General features: G+C 35.9%; 1 protein-coding gene and 1 long non-coding RNA gene across 3 annotated transcripts; one reads left to right on the forward strand and one right to left on the reverse strand.

Annotated features, from left to right (window-relative positions):
• Positions 1 to 695: 695 nt before the first annotated feature.
• On the reverse strand, positions 696 to 5,659 carry LOC121741046 (primary amine oxidase-like). 2 transcript variants are annotated; one of them, XM_042133730.1, is made up of 6 exons: positions 5,125 to 5,402; positions 2,393 to 3,066; positions 2,146 to 2,259; positions 1,846 to 1,950; positions 1,403 to 1,776; positions 696 to 1,138 (listed from the first exon to the last, which is right to left on the reverse strand). In XM_042133730.1, exons 1-6 carry the CDS (start codon positions 5,255 to 5,257, stop codon positions 934 to 936), a joined length of 1,605 nt encoding a protein of 534 aa, XP_041989664.1. In that variant the 5' UTR covers positions 5,258 to 5,402; the 3' UTR covers positions 696 to 933. The 2 variants fall into 2 exon arrangements, with proteins under 2 accessions (XP_041989664.1, XP_041989663.1); XM_042133729.1 differs by having other exon boundaries at positions 1,403 to 1,950; positions 5,125 to 5,659.
• Positions 5,660 to 10,871: 5,212 nt separating this feature from the next.
• On the forward strand, positions 10,872 to 12,965 carry LOC121741216. The gene is made up of 3 exons (XR_006037808.1): positions 10,872 to 11,052; positions 12,402 to 12,461; positions 12,933 to 12,965. It is a non-coding gene; the product is annotated as an uncharacterized LOC121741216 (long non-coding RNA).
• The last annotated feature ends 1,270 nt before the right edge of the window (positions 12,966 to 14,235 follow it).

Here is a 14,235-nt window from a genome sequence, read left to right on the forward strand (position 1 = left end):
TTCCATTCATATTTTATTGTACACATAATATATAAAAATGGGGCTCACAATAACTAACTTTTTCAACTCACTTTTATTTCCGTTTCTTAAAACTTGTGCCAAACACAAAAGTGGACTAAAAATGGGAAACGGAGGGAGTAGTTCACAAATTTATTATTATACGTTCATTAGAAAAATGGGAAGCGGAGGGAGTAGTTCACAAATTTATTAACATCAGTTCATGTGTCAGTTCGTTGATTCATGAATATCAATTCCTACTCAATATCAAGAACTGATATTTTATGGTGTCACTACAATGATTTTGAATTCTCACTGGAACCACCCCATTATAGTAAAACTTATATAGTCATATGCGCGAAATAATTATAATTCAATGGAGGTTAAAGCACCACGTCAAGTCAAACTAGATGATTTGGGGTCAAATTATTGCATTAATATAGCATACCGAGAGGAGTCTAATTAAAATTCCCGCTTGAGTTCGTTACCAATTTAAAAATTATAAAGAAAAGTGAGTGAAAAAAGATAATGAATGTGAATCTTATTTTTATAGTAAAAGTGAACCATGATTCATAATCGTGAACAAACCAAAATTGCAAATCGAGACTTCACGGACGAAGGGAGTATTCATTAAGCGTTTTGTGGTTCTACTTCAAATGGAGTTTCGTGTTTCGCATATCTATAGAGAACGCAAGCAATCAGTAGATAAATTGACTTCATTTAAAACAATGAAAACAGGATTGTGGCTTTATAATTATGCTCATCCTAGCTACCCCCAATTTCTTGTTTCAATGTGGAATTTAAAGGTTCAGGTTTTACCAGAACCTCTTTGTAATCAAAGCAACATATTACTCAAAATACAAATTCCAAGCAAATTGAATTCCCACCCTCTCCCCTAAGATGATAAAATGGACCTGAGCTTGCGAATTCTCAAGCCTAAGCAGGAGCCTTGCAAACCGGCAGCTCGCTCTCAACGTACGGGGCGATCCTCAACACCGGATTCCTAGAAAAGAAATTCACCGGCTTCAGGTCAAAGCTCGACGACACCGTAGGCATGATAGGATAATCTTCTTGGCAAGGAACATGATGGAACCCCAATGTGTACCACAACACAATATCCTTGTTCTCAATGGGTCGGTCCCTACAAAAAAAAAAATGAAGTCAAATATACTCCCTCTATCCCTGTGATGCATATTCCTTTTTGAAATGTCTCAAGTTAAATGTATTATTTCCTCTTTTTTTGACATTATCTCTCTTACTTTTCCTTACTTTATTATCCTCCACTTAAATAGCAAAACCTCATACTTTTCCTTACTTTATTATCCTCCACTTAAATAGCAAAACCTCATTTTATTAAATCTCGTGTCGTAAAGAAATATCTCACTTAGTGCTAAGGAATGTTTACCTGTCGGACCACACTTGAAGAGTGTCCTCGCCGTGGCTCTGGTAGGCGAACAGGCCTCCCGACCACCGCTCACTCTTGTTGTACGGCGTCACCCAAATTTGGTTGTTTGTGAAGGCGTTTCTCATCTGAGGAGCATCATGAGGGTCGAGCAAGCTAGCGGCCGTCCCTGCGGGGACCACCTTGTACCCGGCCGGGTTGCCCACTCTCGACGTCTTGTTTGGGTTGATGATGTGGAACTCTGAGGGGTCCGTGAGCTTCAGCTTGATCTGCGCGTCCTTCTCGGTCTTGGCAACGGTCTTGTTGACCTTCATGAAGCTCTTCCTCGGAGATTTTCCGTTGGTGTAGGCCCGTTGCAGATGGACGTTGACGAAGGAGTTGTCGGAGCCGTCCACGTCCATGTCGAGGTAGAAGTTGATGTAGTGGTCGTGGACGACTCCGACGATGTTGTCGGATAAGAGGGTGCCGTAGAGCTCGGCTTCGTCTTCGTTCACTTGGTTCATGTTCACATAATTAGTTCCTTTCACTATCACTATGCCGGTCAGTGACACCTGCTCAATGGGACATTATTTAGATTTACCAAAGTGAAGAAAAGTATTCCCTATTTTTTGTAGACCTATTTTCTACTAACACACTTTTTCTTTCTATCTCTCTTACTTTCCCAATTTAGCATAAACTCGTGCCGTTTTGAAGTTTCTATTTTTAGGGACACAGAGAGTAGTAATAAAATAAGTATATGAACTTACCTTGACATTTATTAGTCCATCTGCATGAAACTCCCAATCCACAACATAGTCATAGTTAGCCAGGGATGCCACCATTCTGGCTACAAGTGAAATCTTTGGCCTCGCTTCTCGAATCTACAACCGCAATTAATTAGTTAATACATACATAGAGAGAGAGAGAAGAGTTGTGATCAAATGAGAACCACGTTCATTTTAGTGGCGGTCATATGAGCGTATAAAGAGAGAGTTATGTACAGCACAGTAGTACCAATTCGCCGGTAATGGGGTTCTCAGTATGTCGCCAGGCAGCATCGCCTGCATATCGCTCGAAAAGGCAAATCATATTCGATCTAACATAAGGCGTTCCATCAGACGCCGCAAAAACTGCATCCATATACTTGGCATTTCTGGGACAATCATTCAATGGCTCAAGAGGCAGGGCCTGAAGCCCGAACCCATATTCGCCCGCGTCCATGTAAGTTTTGAAGTACCACGCCTCCTCAGGGTCCATGTACGGCACAAACAGCTCCGATGAGAATCCTTGGTACATCACATCCCTCATTACTCCCGTCTCCGGATCACGGACCTTCGCCTGTGATATCACCACCCCGGCCCTCGGGTCCGGCTTCAAGTGGAACTCCCAGTTTGCCCACTTCACCAAATGCTCCTCTTCTATGACGAAGTTTGGGCCGTTGGGTTGCTCCATGGAGACGGGGCTCTTGAGCTTGATGACCGCTCCGTTTGCCACGTCTAATCTGTAGTCGGTTCCCTCGGCTTTGGGAATGGGGATGTGGTTTCCTTTCTCGACGATCTCAACCACTTGGTTTGTGTCCACATCGGTCACCACAATCACACCTTCAATGGGCCTCATGTAGAAGTTTGCAGTGTCCTTCATTGTGAAGCATTCTAGTTTTACCAGTCTCCTTCCATTCTCAGCCTCACCTGAACCATTTTGTTATATAAATAAGAAATTAGTATTTATGTGCAGGAATACATATTTCGAATATGACCGGTAGACACTCTTATTTAGAGTATGTTTTATTATTATTATTATTATTATTAGCAATATATAACCGCCATAAGGTGTACCTATTTCAGTTATAAAAAACTCTTTCTTAGTTGAAAGACATTTTGGTAAGTGTATAAGTGCAATTTATATATTTTTTACTTTTGATATTCTAAATTGGTGTGTACAATTCTTTAAGGGACGTGTCATTTTTTAAGGGATAGAACACGACACATTTTCATCAACTATAAATGCTAACTAACTACACTCTCAAGCTGGATAAATGCTTAGTAAAATAGTAAAATTAAAATAAATTAATAAAAACGAAAATAGAAACATCAAATAAATTGAGTGCCGATAATGTGGATAGTTGTGTATGCACACTATTAAATCTTTAACTTACTCTACGTGAAAAGGATGGCATGTTTTCCTTTTTTTATTTATCTTACAAAAATGTTACATTACCATTTCTGAAAAAAAAAACAAATCGCCATCAACATTTAATTCTATTGATTAATACTTCAATAATTTTTTCTATCAACATTAATATATCCAATTATCTTTCTCTCTTTACTTGACGCTAAACAATGGTATCTCGTAAAATCAAAAGCTAAGCCTAAAAGTAAACATTTATATATATGAAGCTAAAAATTAAAGAATAAAATGGATCGAAATTATTACTCCATAAAAAAAATGAAAGTGGGATACTACGTTCGGGCAAAATGTTCACGTGGGTCCTAGTGCAAACAAAGCTGTCCTAAGATTTAAAAATGTCGACAGCAACATATACGGACTAAGTATTACTCTCTCCGTCCACTATTAGGAGTCCCATTTGTGTACGGCACGAGTTTTAAGAAATTTTAAGAAAAATAAGTGGAAAAAAGTTAGTGGAATAGAGGTCCCACTTGTATATATTAGTTTTAAATGAAAGGTGAGTGGAATGAATTAGTGGAAGGTGAGAGAGACCCTATTACCATTTATGGTAAAAAGTGAACCGAAACTCCTATTCGTGGACGGACTAAAATGGAAAAACATGACTCCTATTCACGGACAGAGGGAGTACTTATTATTTTCAAAAATAAAAAAATTAAAAACATTCCATATAGTATTATTTTCAAATCACGTTAAGTCACTACCTCATAAGTACTCCCTCCGTCCCATTAAAGATGTCTTACTTTCCTCTTTAGTTTGTCCCAACCAAGATGACTCATTACTAAAAATGGAAACACCTTCTCTCTACTTTATTCCCTCTCTCTTACTTTACTTTCTCCACTTCACACACAAAATAAAGTTGCATAAATTCTCGTGCAATCCAAGGAAGAGGTCATCTTCCTTAACGGAGGGAGTATCTAACAATTCTATTGTTGCCTGCATGTATAAATTAGTAACCATATGATCCTGTCATGTGTATATAAAGTACCGCATCTTCGACACATAAATACAAACAGCTAAGATACATCCCATTCTATTTTGCGGGCCCAATTTATATTACTAGATCTTTAAATACGATCCCATAAGAATATACATTTTTAGTTGAATATGATTATAGGGTCCACCTCAGTAGTTAATAAAGAGTTTATAAATTAGAAAATGCATATTCCTGTCGGACAGACTAAAAAAATAATACATATTCTCTTGGAACGAAGAGAGTACAAAGATAAAATACAATTATAGTACTCCCTCCGTTCGTTATTAAATGTCTCATTTTTCCTTATCCATCCATCAATAAATGTCTCATTCCACTAACTCACTATACTTACATTTTATTAAAGTAGGACACACCTTCTACTAATTTTTTCTACTACTTTCTTTATAAAGTGAAATAATTTCTTAAATTCCATGCTGATAATAAATGAGATATCTATTGGCGGAGAAAGAAAGTATTTGATTTCGCATCAACTTGAATTAGTCATAACTATACTTTGAATAATGTTTTTGAACAAATTAGAATGAAGTTGATGTAGGTGTGAAAAGAATGAGTGGCGAAGTCTTACCAAACCAGCCAGGGGAGAAGGGCAAGCAAGCGACGTCGGCGAGATCGACGCCTCTGGAAAGAATCGTGCGGTTGAAATCGGCGTTGGAGAACGGCGCGTACATCACACTTCCCATCTCCTCCAGCGTGAGCATCGGATAGCCGGAGATGTGCGCGGCGTCGTGCTGCGTCACCTCTCCGCTCTCCAAGCCCACCGTCAGGACGTAGTTCGTCCTAGCGGCGCGTGCGATGACGGACGCCTTCCGCGGTGGCAGGGGCTGCCCCCTCCGCCAACTCCGCACCGCCTCCTTGTCAGGCTCCTCCAGCACCAGCGAGTGGACGCCGTAGACCTTCCCCGCGAAGAAGGACTTGACGGCCTTGTGGGCCTGGGTCATCTCCTGGACCGTCAATGGGTCGAGGGGGTGGTGGGGGATGTCGTCTTTGATGGGGTTGTTGGGGGGATTGGGTTTGGTGGGGAGGGCGATGAGGGTTAGAAGGACGACGGAGGCAACGGCGGAGATGAGGAAGAGGCGGCGGAGGAAGCTATTGCCCTCCATTTTTTTTGTATGTTTGTGACTATGACTACGTCTATGTGTATTTAAGGCAATCAATCTAGTGGGGTACTTTCATAGTTTGATTTTAGGGTAGCTTGTCATTATTATTTTAGGCAATTCATACGTCGGCTAATTTAGGGATTGTCAAAAATATCCTTCAACTGATTTGGGCATTTTCATCCAAAAAATAACTAAAAATTTCGCATTCGTATTTATATAAAATGTTAGGATTATCTGAGAATTTTTTTTGTTAGAAGTCCATGGTGAAAAAACCCTAAAGGGTTAGAGACTAATGACATAGTTCACTTTAAATAGATTTATACTAACTTGTAAGTCTTATTTTCCTTAAAGCTAATGAATATATTGATATTTTGACTCGATATAATTTGTCATCTAATAAAATGTCTCATTCTTTGGCAAGAATATTGGATTTTGACTAACTATTGTTATAGAGACTCATTGTTCTGATATAAAATAAATAGGATTTACGTTTTATTAATTTTTTTACATACTTTATTTTATGCAGTCGGATAATTTGTGACAGTTAATAGCGAATAGTGAGAGTAATACTAATATTATTTTAAAATATTAATATTTAAAAATTAAAGTAGAGAGATAATAAAATGTGATTAATATCTTTTTTACTGATCACTTAACCATAAGGCCCCAGATCTCCTAAACGCCATTAGAATTATAGAAAATGGAAAGATAATTAAATTAGTTCTCATCACAACACCCTAGAGCACGTGCACACGCCATTTTGATGGTGGTTAGTGGCCATACACTTTTAAATATTTTGGGATTTTTTTGATCATGTGGGCATTGACAATTTGACAGTGGTGCATTATCGATTAATATATGCATTAGCAGCAACTTAGTGCTAGTGAAGTCGCTCCAAATTTATGAAAATTCCAATTTAAATTATATATATACCGGTTGTAGAGCAATATGAATCTTTTCTTTTGATAGTTTATCCACACCTTATTTGGTGCACCTCCACCATAACTCATTGACCACACTTTTTTAATGTATGTTAAGATTTTTGAAATGTATCTTGGATTTCTGGTGGAAGCCATCAAGTATTTTTGAAAAGTTAAATACACTGAATTACATCAATTAAGATTTGAGTATCTTGAAGGACAAATAAAAGTATTGTAGTAATTTAGTTTACAGATATTTGGGTCAGTTATCCATCAACAATTTAAATAGAAGAATGACATATAAAAGAGTTATAATAAAATGTACATTTTGATGATAACTAGTCATTATGTTAATCTTATAAAAGGAGTAATTCTTTAGGAAGATATATGACCAAGACCATTTATTTCTAATAACATTAATAATTTTCGTGAAGTTGATTTTGATTCTGCTACATAAGTAATTAACATCAAACATAAATGGCAAAATTCCCCAGCTTGTTTAAATGGCACATTATATAAGGATTTCAAATTTCTTTTATGGCTACAATATAATACACTGATCATATTTTTCCTTTTTATGCAATATAACTATTTAAAGATTAGCAAAAGCACGATGAATGGAAAAGTAGCATCATACATACACCCACGAATTTCGTTCCCATATGTTGAATAAACATAATGGTTTAATTGATTGGAAATATATAAACAATTTTCCAGTTAATTTGTTATCAATCAGAATTATTGTCGAAACCGAATTTTGGGGTATTAAAATGTTAAGATCTATATACGCTTAAAGAAGTTTTTTTTGTTATATGCTATTTTCAATGCACCCACTATTAATTAATTTATGATCTCGATAACTGCGACTAGTTAGCTGGGTTTGCAATTGCATGTGCCTTTTCACAAAATATAGAGAATAAATGCTATAGTAGTAGTACTGTTGAGGTTTTTATATAAACGTTTGAAGTGTGATTCAGTTGATAATTGTAAAGAGAGCTGAAGTGAAAAAGATTTGATAATTACATTTTGACTAAAGTCCAAAAGTTATTTTAAACAATATATAAATGTTTTCTGGTTTTGGTTTAAAATATCTTATTTTGAACCTTTATATTTCGGAAAAATAAAATGGGTCCAGTTTTAATCTTTTTTCCTCAATTTTTGGCCGGATAGTTCAAAATATAATTAAATTAACTAATCAAATAAAATACTCCTACAAAAGTCCATGAAAATAAAAAAAATCAATCGAAAGCCTATGCAGTTAGAGTTTCTTTAACTTGAATAAGATGATGATTTTGCTTCATGATATATTATTCACAATTTTTTCATTTAAATAAAATTGAGGGAATTTCCAAATTCTACTAAATCACGATTTATTATACATTCTAATATACTGTCTCAAATTATTTAATTGTATTTGTGGTTAGTGGTGGGTAAAAATAACTAAAAAATGGTATATCGATCGTATCGTACCGAAAAATATTAAAAATTACTGAATTTTTGGTACGGTACAATACCGTACCGTAAATTTTCGATACGACAATGATATGAATTTTCTTATACCGTGGTATGCCGAAAATACGGTATATACCGGAAAATTGGTATACCGCATTATACCGAATCTTCGGCATATGCCGAAAATCGGTATATATATACCAAAATAATATACTCCCTCCGTCCCACAAAGTTGTCCCATTTTTCCATTTTCGTCCGTCCCACAAAATTTGTCTCATTTTACTTTTACCATTTTTGGTAGTGAGCTTCATATTCCACTAACTCATTCCTACTCACATTTTATTATAAAACTAATATATAAAAGTTGGATTCACATTCCACTAACTTTTTCAACTCACTTTTCATTACATTTTTTAAAACTCGTGCTCGATCAAAGTGAGACAATCTTTGTAGAACGGAGGGAGTATTTAATATATTTATCTATAAAATTGAATGAAATAGATTAAATAGATAAATTAGTAGTCCTTAAGCTAAGATGTTGGTGATTCTATTTCCACTTTATTTATATCACATCTAATTTATCAAATGGTAGGCTATAATTTGAACGATATATGTTTATGATATCTATACATTAATGTGTAACACGTCACAACTATGTCCATATATTCACTTTTATATTAAATAAGTAGTATGTCAATGTCAAAGATATACATACACTCGTACTAATATTTAACTCCGTGTTAGACATACCGCAAATTCATACACAAATCATATTATTAGTAGGGGTGAGAAAAAATACCGAAATACCACATTTATCGTACCAAAAAAATATCAAAAATACCGATTTCTCGGTACACCGCAATTTTCGGTACGATACCACACCATACCGAAAATTCGGTATACCGCGGTATACTGATTCCTCGGTGAGTACCGAAAAAATCGGTATATATTGAAATATTATATACTAGAAAAATAGAATTAAAAAGAAAAAATCTCCAAAAATCCTACTTTAAATATTTTCTATGTAAAATAGATTTTTTTTTTGCATAACGTTATTGCGGTATATCGTACCGTACTTCGGTATACCGCAATAATGATAAGGTAACGGTATAAAAAATTAACCACCCCTAATTGTGGTTGACTAGTTTTTTACAACTTTGTCAAAAAATGCCAAAAATGGATAAATTCATTTTGTTCGGACATGAAGGTTCAAAAATAGAATGTTATTTAGGATCACTTTTGGATTTTACTTAATCCATCCTATAAAAATAATTTTTTTTTTTATCAATTTGAATCGTCCTAAAAAATAGTCATCTTTTTTAATTATATTTATTTTTATAAGCTGTTAGGACTAAATTTATTTTTCGAATTAAGAGATCTTTAGTACCACATATATTATTAAGAATGAAGAAACTTCTTTACGATTTCTCACTGATGGAGAAATCGATCTCTTCTCTCTCTTCCCAAACCACGCCAGCTTTTTTTCTTACCGCTCTCTCTATTCGAATAATGTCTCCTATGCTTATTAATCTACTATTAATGTCAATTGATGCTTTTATTCTCGAACTTTCTTTAATTTTGAATTCATGCACATTCTCCGTGCTCCTTAGTTCTCCGATGTTAACCCCGTAGGATAGACTTAAAATATACTCTATCTGTCCAACAAGAATATGCACTATTTCTTTTTTAGTACGTCTCACAATAATATGCACTTTCTAATTTTGAAAACTCTTTTATCTATAATGAGGTGTGACTCATTCTCAATTAACAATACATTAATTACTTTTTCTCTCTACCCCTCTCTTACTGTACCAAATTTGCATTAAAACTCGTGCCGAACCCAAAGTGCATATTCTTTTGGGACGGAGTTTGATGCACTTTTTATTAGCACTAAATAAACCTGCAAGTATACAGAGTATATATAGTATAGCTAAAGGTCAGTACCGGATATCGAACACAGGGAAAACAATCACAATTTGGCTACCTTCTACTAACCTTTGTTCACTATTTGGAAAACCGAAAGTTTTGGAGATTTTGAAAACTAAAAACAGTTTGAAAGCAATAAACAACTAATTGCAAATAATTAAAGAGGTAAAAATATGAGAGATAAGAGAATTTCAGGGATGTGCGTTTGCAGTTATAGTTATACAAATTCCAACTACAATACCCTAGCTGTAACGACCCGCTAAGCCGATATTATTATAAACTACTCCCTCCATTCCATAGTAGTGGGGGCATTTCTTTTCGGCACGGAGATTAAGAAAGTAGAGAGATGAAGAGAGAATAAAGTAAGAGAGAGTAAAGTAAGTGAGAAGAAATGTGTTAACTTTTACTAAAAAGGGAAATGACTCCACTACTATGGAATGTACCAAAATGGCAAAATGACTCCACTACTATGGAACGGAGGGAGTATATTATTAGCTTGATTATCTATATAAGTAACTTTTATGCAATTAAATCCGAGCTACGATAGATTGTCGTTGTTATTTGTTTTAACGTTAAGTAAGTGAATAGAACACATAAATATATTACACCTATATGAATATAATAAATTTAAATAAATAAATAAATAAGATCCAAAAATTTAAAATCTTGATGTCCGATACATCCAACAAAATTTAATACATCCTACGTTCTAAGAACGCGGGTTCTTAAACGTGGACGACCACGAACTTGAACCGATTATATCTACACCAAATAAATAAACAAGTAAATAAATACTCAAATAATTAATTAAATAATAAAAAAAAAGAGAGATGGGCATCCTGGAGGATCAACTTTTCAGATACCCACAAATGCAAGATACGCCACTTGCATCTTATTCTTGCAAGACACGCCACTTGCATCTCATTCTTGCAAGATACGTCTTTTATATATATGTACCTATATACAAATCTTTTTGTCTCACCCACCTCACAATCAAACTTTCCAAAAAGAATTCCACATAGAACAGAGGAGGGAGAGTTGCAGATAATGGTAGAGTCAAGCACTACAATCCAACAAAACTTTATTCCACATCAAAAGGTAAACCCCAAACCTTCCTTTCATTCATATATGTACAAGCATGCATATATGTAGTTGGAAGTAGAATCTGCCCAAATGTTAACAATAAACACCAAGATTAACTTGTTTCACCATTAAGTCTTCCCAGTAGACACGATTGTTCAAAATTCACCAAATTTATAAAATATACAATTAAGTCCTACAAATAATAATAACCACTTAGTTGGAAAACTTATCTCGTGAGTATGATTCTGTGCTCTTCGGCAGCCCGGAGTCGACGGTGACAGCCCCCACCCCCCAAATCCATCACTAAAATCGAAGCCTTGACGGATCTACAATTAAAAACACCAAACTTTTAAATTCAAGATTAAGTCCTTAAAAATAAAACAAAAGGGGGAAATGATAAAAATTTATCATTACTTACCTGTCGGAAATCGGCGTCGGCGGCTGGGGGAGGTTCTCGGCGACGGTGGCGGATCCGCAGCGGCGGCAGAGGGTACGGCGGCGGCGTGAGGAAGAGAGAAGAGAGAGAAGAGGGAAAGAGGGAGAGAAGGGAGAGAAGGAAGGGACAGAGGGATAGCCGGCGAGCTCCGACGACAGGGAGAGGTGTCGTTATCACCGGAGGAGGCGTGAGAGTGAGGGAGAGTAGGCGCTGCTCGCTTCTTCAATTAGGGATTGGAATTGGAGAAGGAAGTGAAATGGGGGAAAGTCACGTATGGGGGAAGGAGTATATTGGGTCCTTATTCATTTTAGTTGGGCCACACTAAATAATGAAGAATTTGGGCCAAGGAAATTATTTTAGTTTGGGCCATTTTAATTTGTTGGACCTTATTATTTTAAAAATGGAATAAGGTGGACTCAAAGGAGTTATTAAGGAAAAAGTGGACCGTTTACCTTATGGACTACACTAATCATATGTTGGAATGTGAGCCAAGAAATTAATTAGTATGGGCCAAGGTTTTGATCGTTGGGCCGAGATTTATTTTGTAGAGCTTGGAATTGAATATGTTGGAATTTATTTAAGGGATGAGTTGGAGCTCATTTAAATAATTCCCGAATAAAGTATTAAATTTCTAGAGATGGAAGATGTTAAAGTTGGAGATGCTAAGAGCCGACCGGCATCGCCCCGCGACGTCTCGGGTGGCCGCTAAGGAAATGGAAAGAAAGAGGGAGACGACGTTCTCAAGTCACAGAAATAATTAAGTTTAATAAAGAAGTGCTATTAATTAAATTTCCCAATTTAATTAATATGCAAGTTTCTAAAATTTTCTAACGGTGAACAAATGATAAAAGAAATAAAGTAGGGGCATGCATTCCTATAAGTATGTGAATTTCTCGAGTCTTATTAGTACGTTGTTTGTTTTCAAAAGGCTATCTCCTCGAGTAAGGTCGGAGTAAGAAATTCAAGTTAAAGGAACGAAACGAACAAGGTGAGCTTTCTTATACTAAAATACAAATCGTATTTTATGAAAACACGAACACATGTTCGTGATTTTTAAAGATGTTGTTTTGCCATAAATGTTTTTGTATGATGCCTATTTGTTTGGCTAAGGCCAAGTGAATTATGAATGATGATATAAGTCGAATTTGGGTCCTAGTGAGGGTGGTGTCCCCGCTCGGACTAGTGTACACGGGATACCTCTGACATGTTGGGCAGAGAAGGTGACCGTGCGTGAACACCATCTCGACGACATAATGTGATCAGATATGGCTAAGTACAGGAAAAAGGGATTGCAGTCCAATGTAAATATTTTAGTAAGCTCGGGCCTTTTCAATAAACACCCCCGAGTGTTACTGTGATGATGGCTTGACAATATTTTCAAATGTATACTTGTATTTACGGCAATGTGTTCACTAAGTACTTTTTGTACTCAGCCCTGCATATATTTCTAAATGTGCAGGTTGAGCAGCGAAGTGGTGGAGGAAGTGCTATTAAGACAAGACATTTAAGTCAGTCAGATTTTGACTCTCGGAGGTTCATGTCTTCATACATAGAACCACGTTCATTTGCTTCCGTTGTGCATCTTAAAAGTCTTGGGTCTATTTTGTTCAAAACTCTGATATTTTAAAATTTTAACAAACAATTACTCGAGTTTTCATGATTGAGTATCTTTTCTTCTATGTATCATCACTTGATTAGTCATGTCTCGCAACCAATGCTTGATTTTATTTTCCCTTAATTCTTTTCCCGCTTCTTATACCCCCATCCCTAGTCACGGTTCCCCGACTATGCTATCCTTAGCAAGTGCGGTCGTGGCAGAGTGGTATCAGAGCATTCTTTCTAGCTCTGAACCCGAGAGTCTTCTTTGAAAATCTTTGGTCTAGCCTTGTTTCACTAGACTGTCTAATCGATGAAAATGCTCTTTGCACTCCCACCAATCGCACTCAATGAGGAAAAAGGTAACTTGTTCTTTTTCAAAAGAAAGTCAAGATGTTTAATAGTTTGAAATGGAGAAATAACTCAAGCAATTAATTGAGTGAACAGATGAAAATACCAAGTTTAAAGAACGAGTTGATGTTTCTTGATTTGGTAGCATGCTTAAAGAAAGAGTTAGTATGTCTTTTCTTAGCTAAAGACTGTGAATGTATGAATAAAAGAAGTAACTTTCCGAAATGGAAAAAAGGTACTGAAATATGAAAGTATAAGGTATACTAGTCTGATACCAATTATTGAAATGATGTCTCTTTTTGAGTTTGTGAAATGATACCTCTTTTTGAGTAGTCATTGAATCATGTTGTTAGAATGGGGAAATCAAAATTTCCAAGAACTTAGAATACTTAGTTATGCGTTCCTTCTAGAACACAATATGAACTCGAACTTAGAAATACAGTATGAACATTTCTCGCTTTCCCGAGCGACGAAAAGAAAGTACTCGATAAGAAAGAAACTTCGAGAAAAGTAATCCAGCATAGAACAAAACAAAACGATGTTTCTAGAAAGATGGTAGGGGCTAAAGGCCATTTTCTACGTCCCAATGACATGAATAATCTAGGTTAGCTTTTGTCTTTTGTGACAATCCAATCACTCTCAAGGGTCGTACCTTCGATCCAACTAAGTGATATATACATATTAACAAGAGAATTGACTGCAACGTAGACAAAGAATCCAGTCTTGCAAATAATAAGTAAACAGAAACGACGTGTTACGAGGATGAGCGTTATGACGAATCGAGAGTACCAAAGAATCGTAATCCCCACATAGGG

This window comes from Salvia splendens, chromosome 7 (assembly GCF_004379255.2).
Source record: "Salvia splendens isolate huo1 chromosome 7, SspV2, whole genome shotgun sequence".
Lineage (NCBI taxonomy): Eukaryota > Viridiplantae > Streptophyta > Magnoliopsida > Lamiales > Lamiaceae > Salvia > Salvia splendens.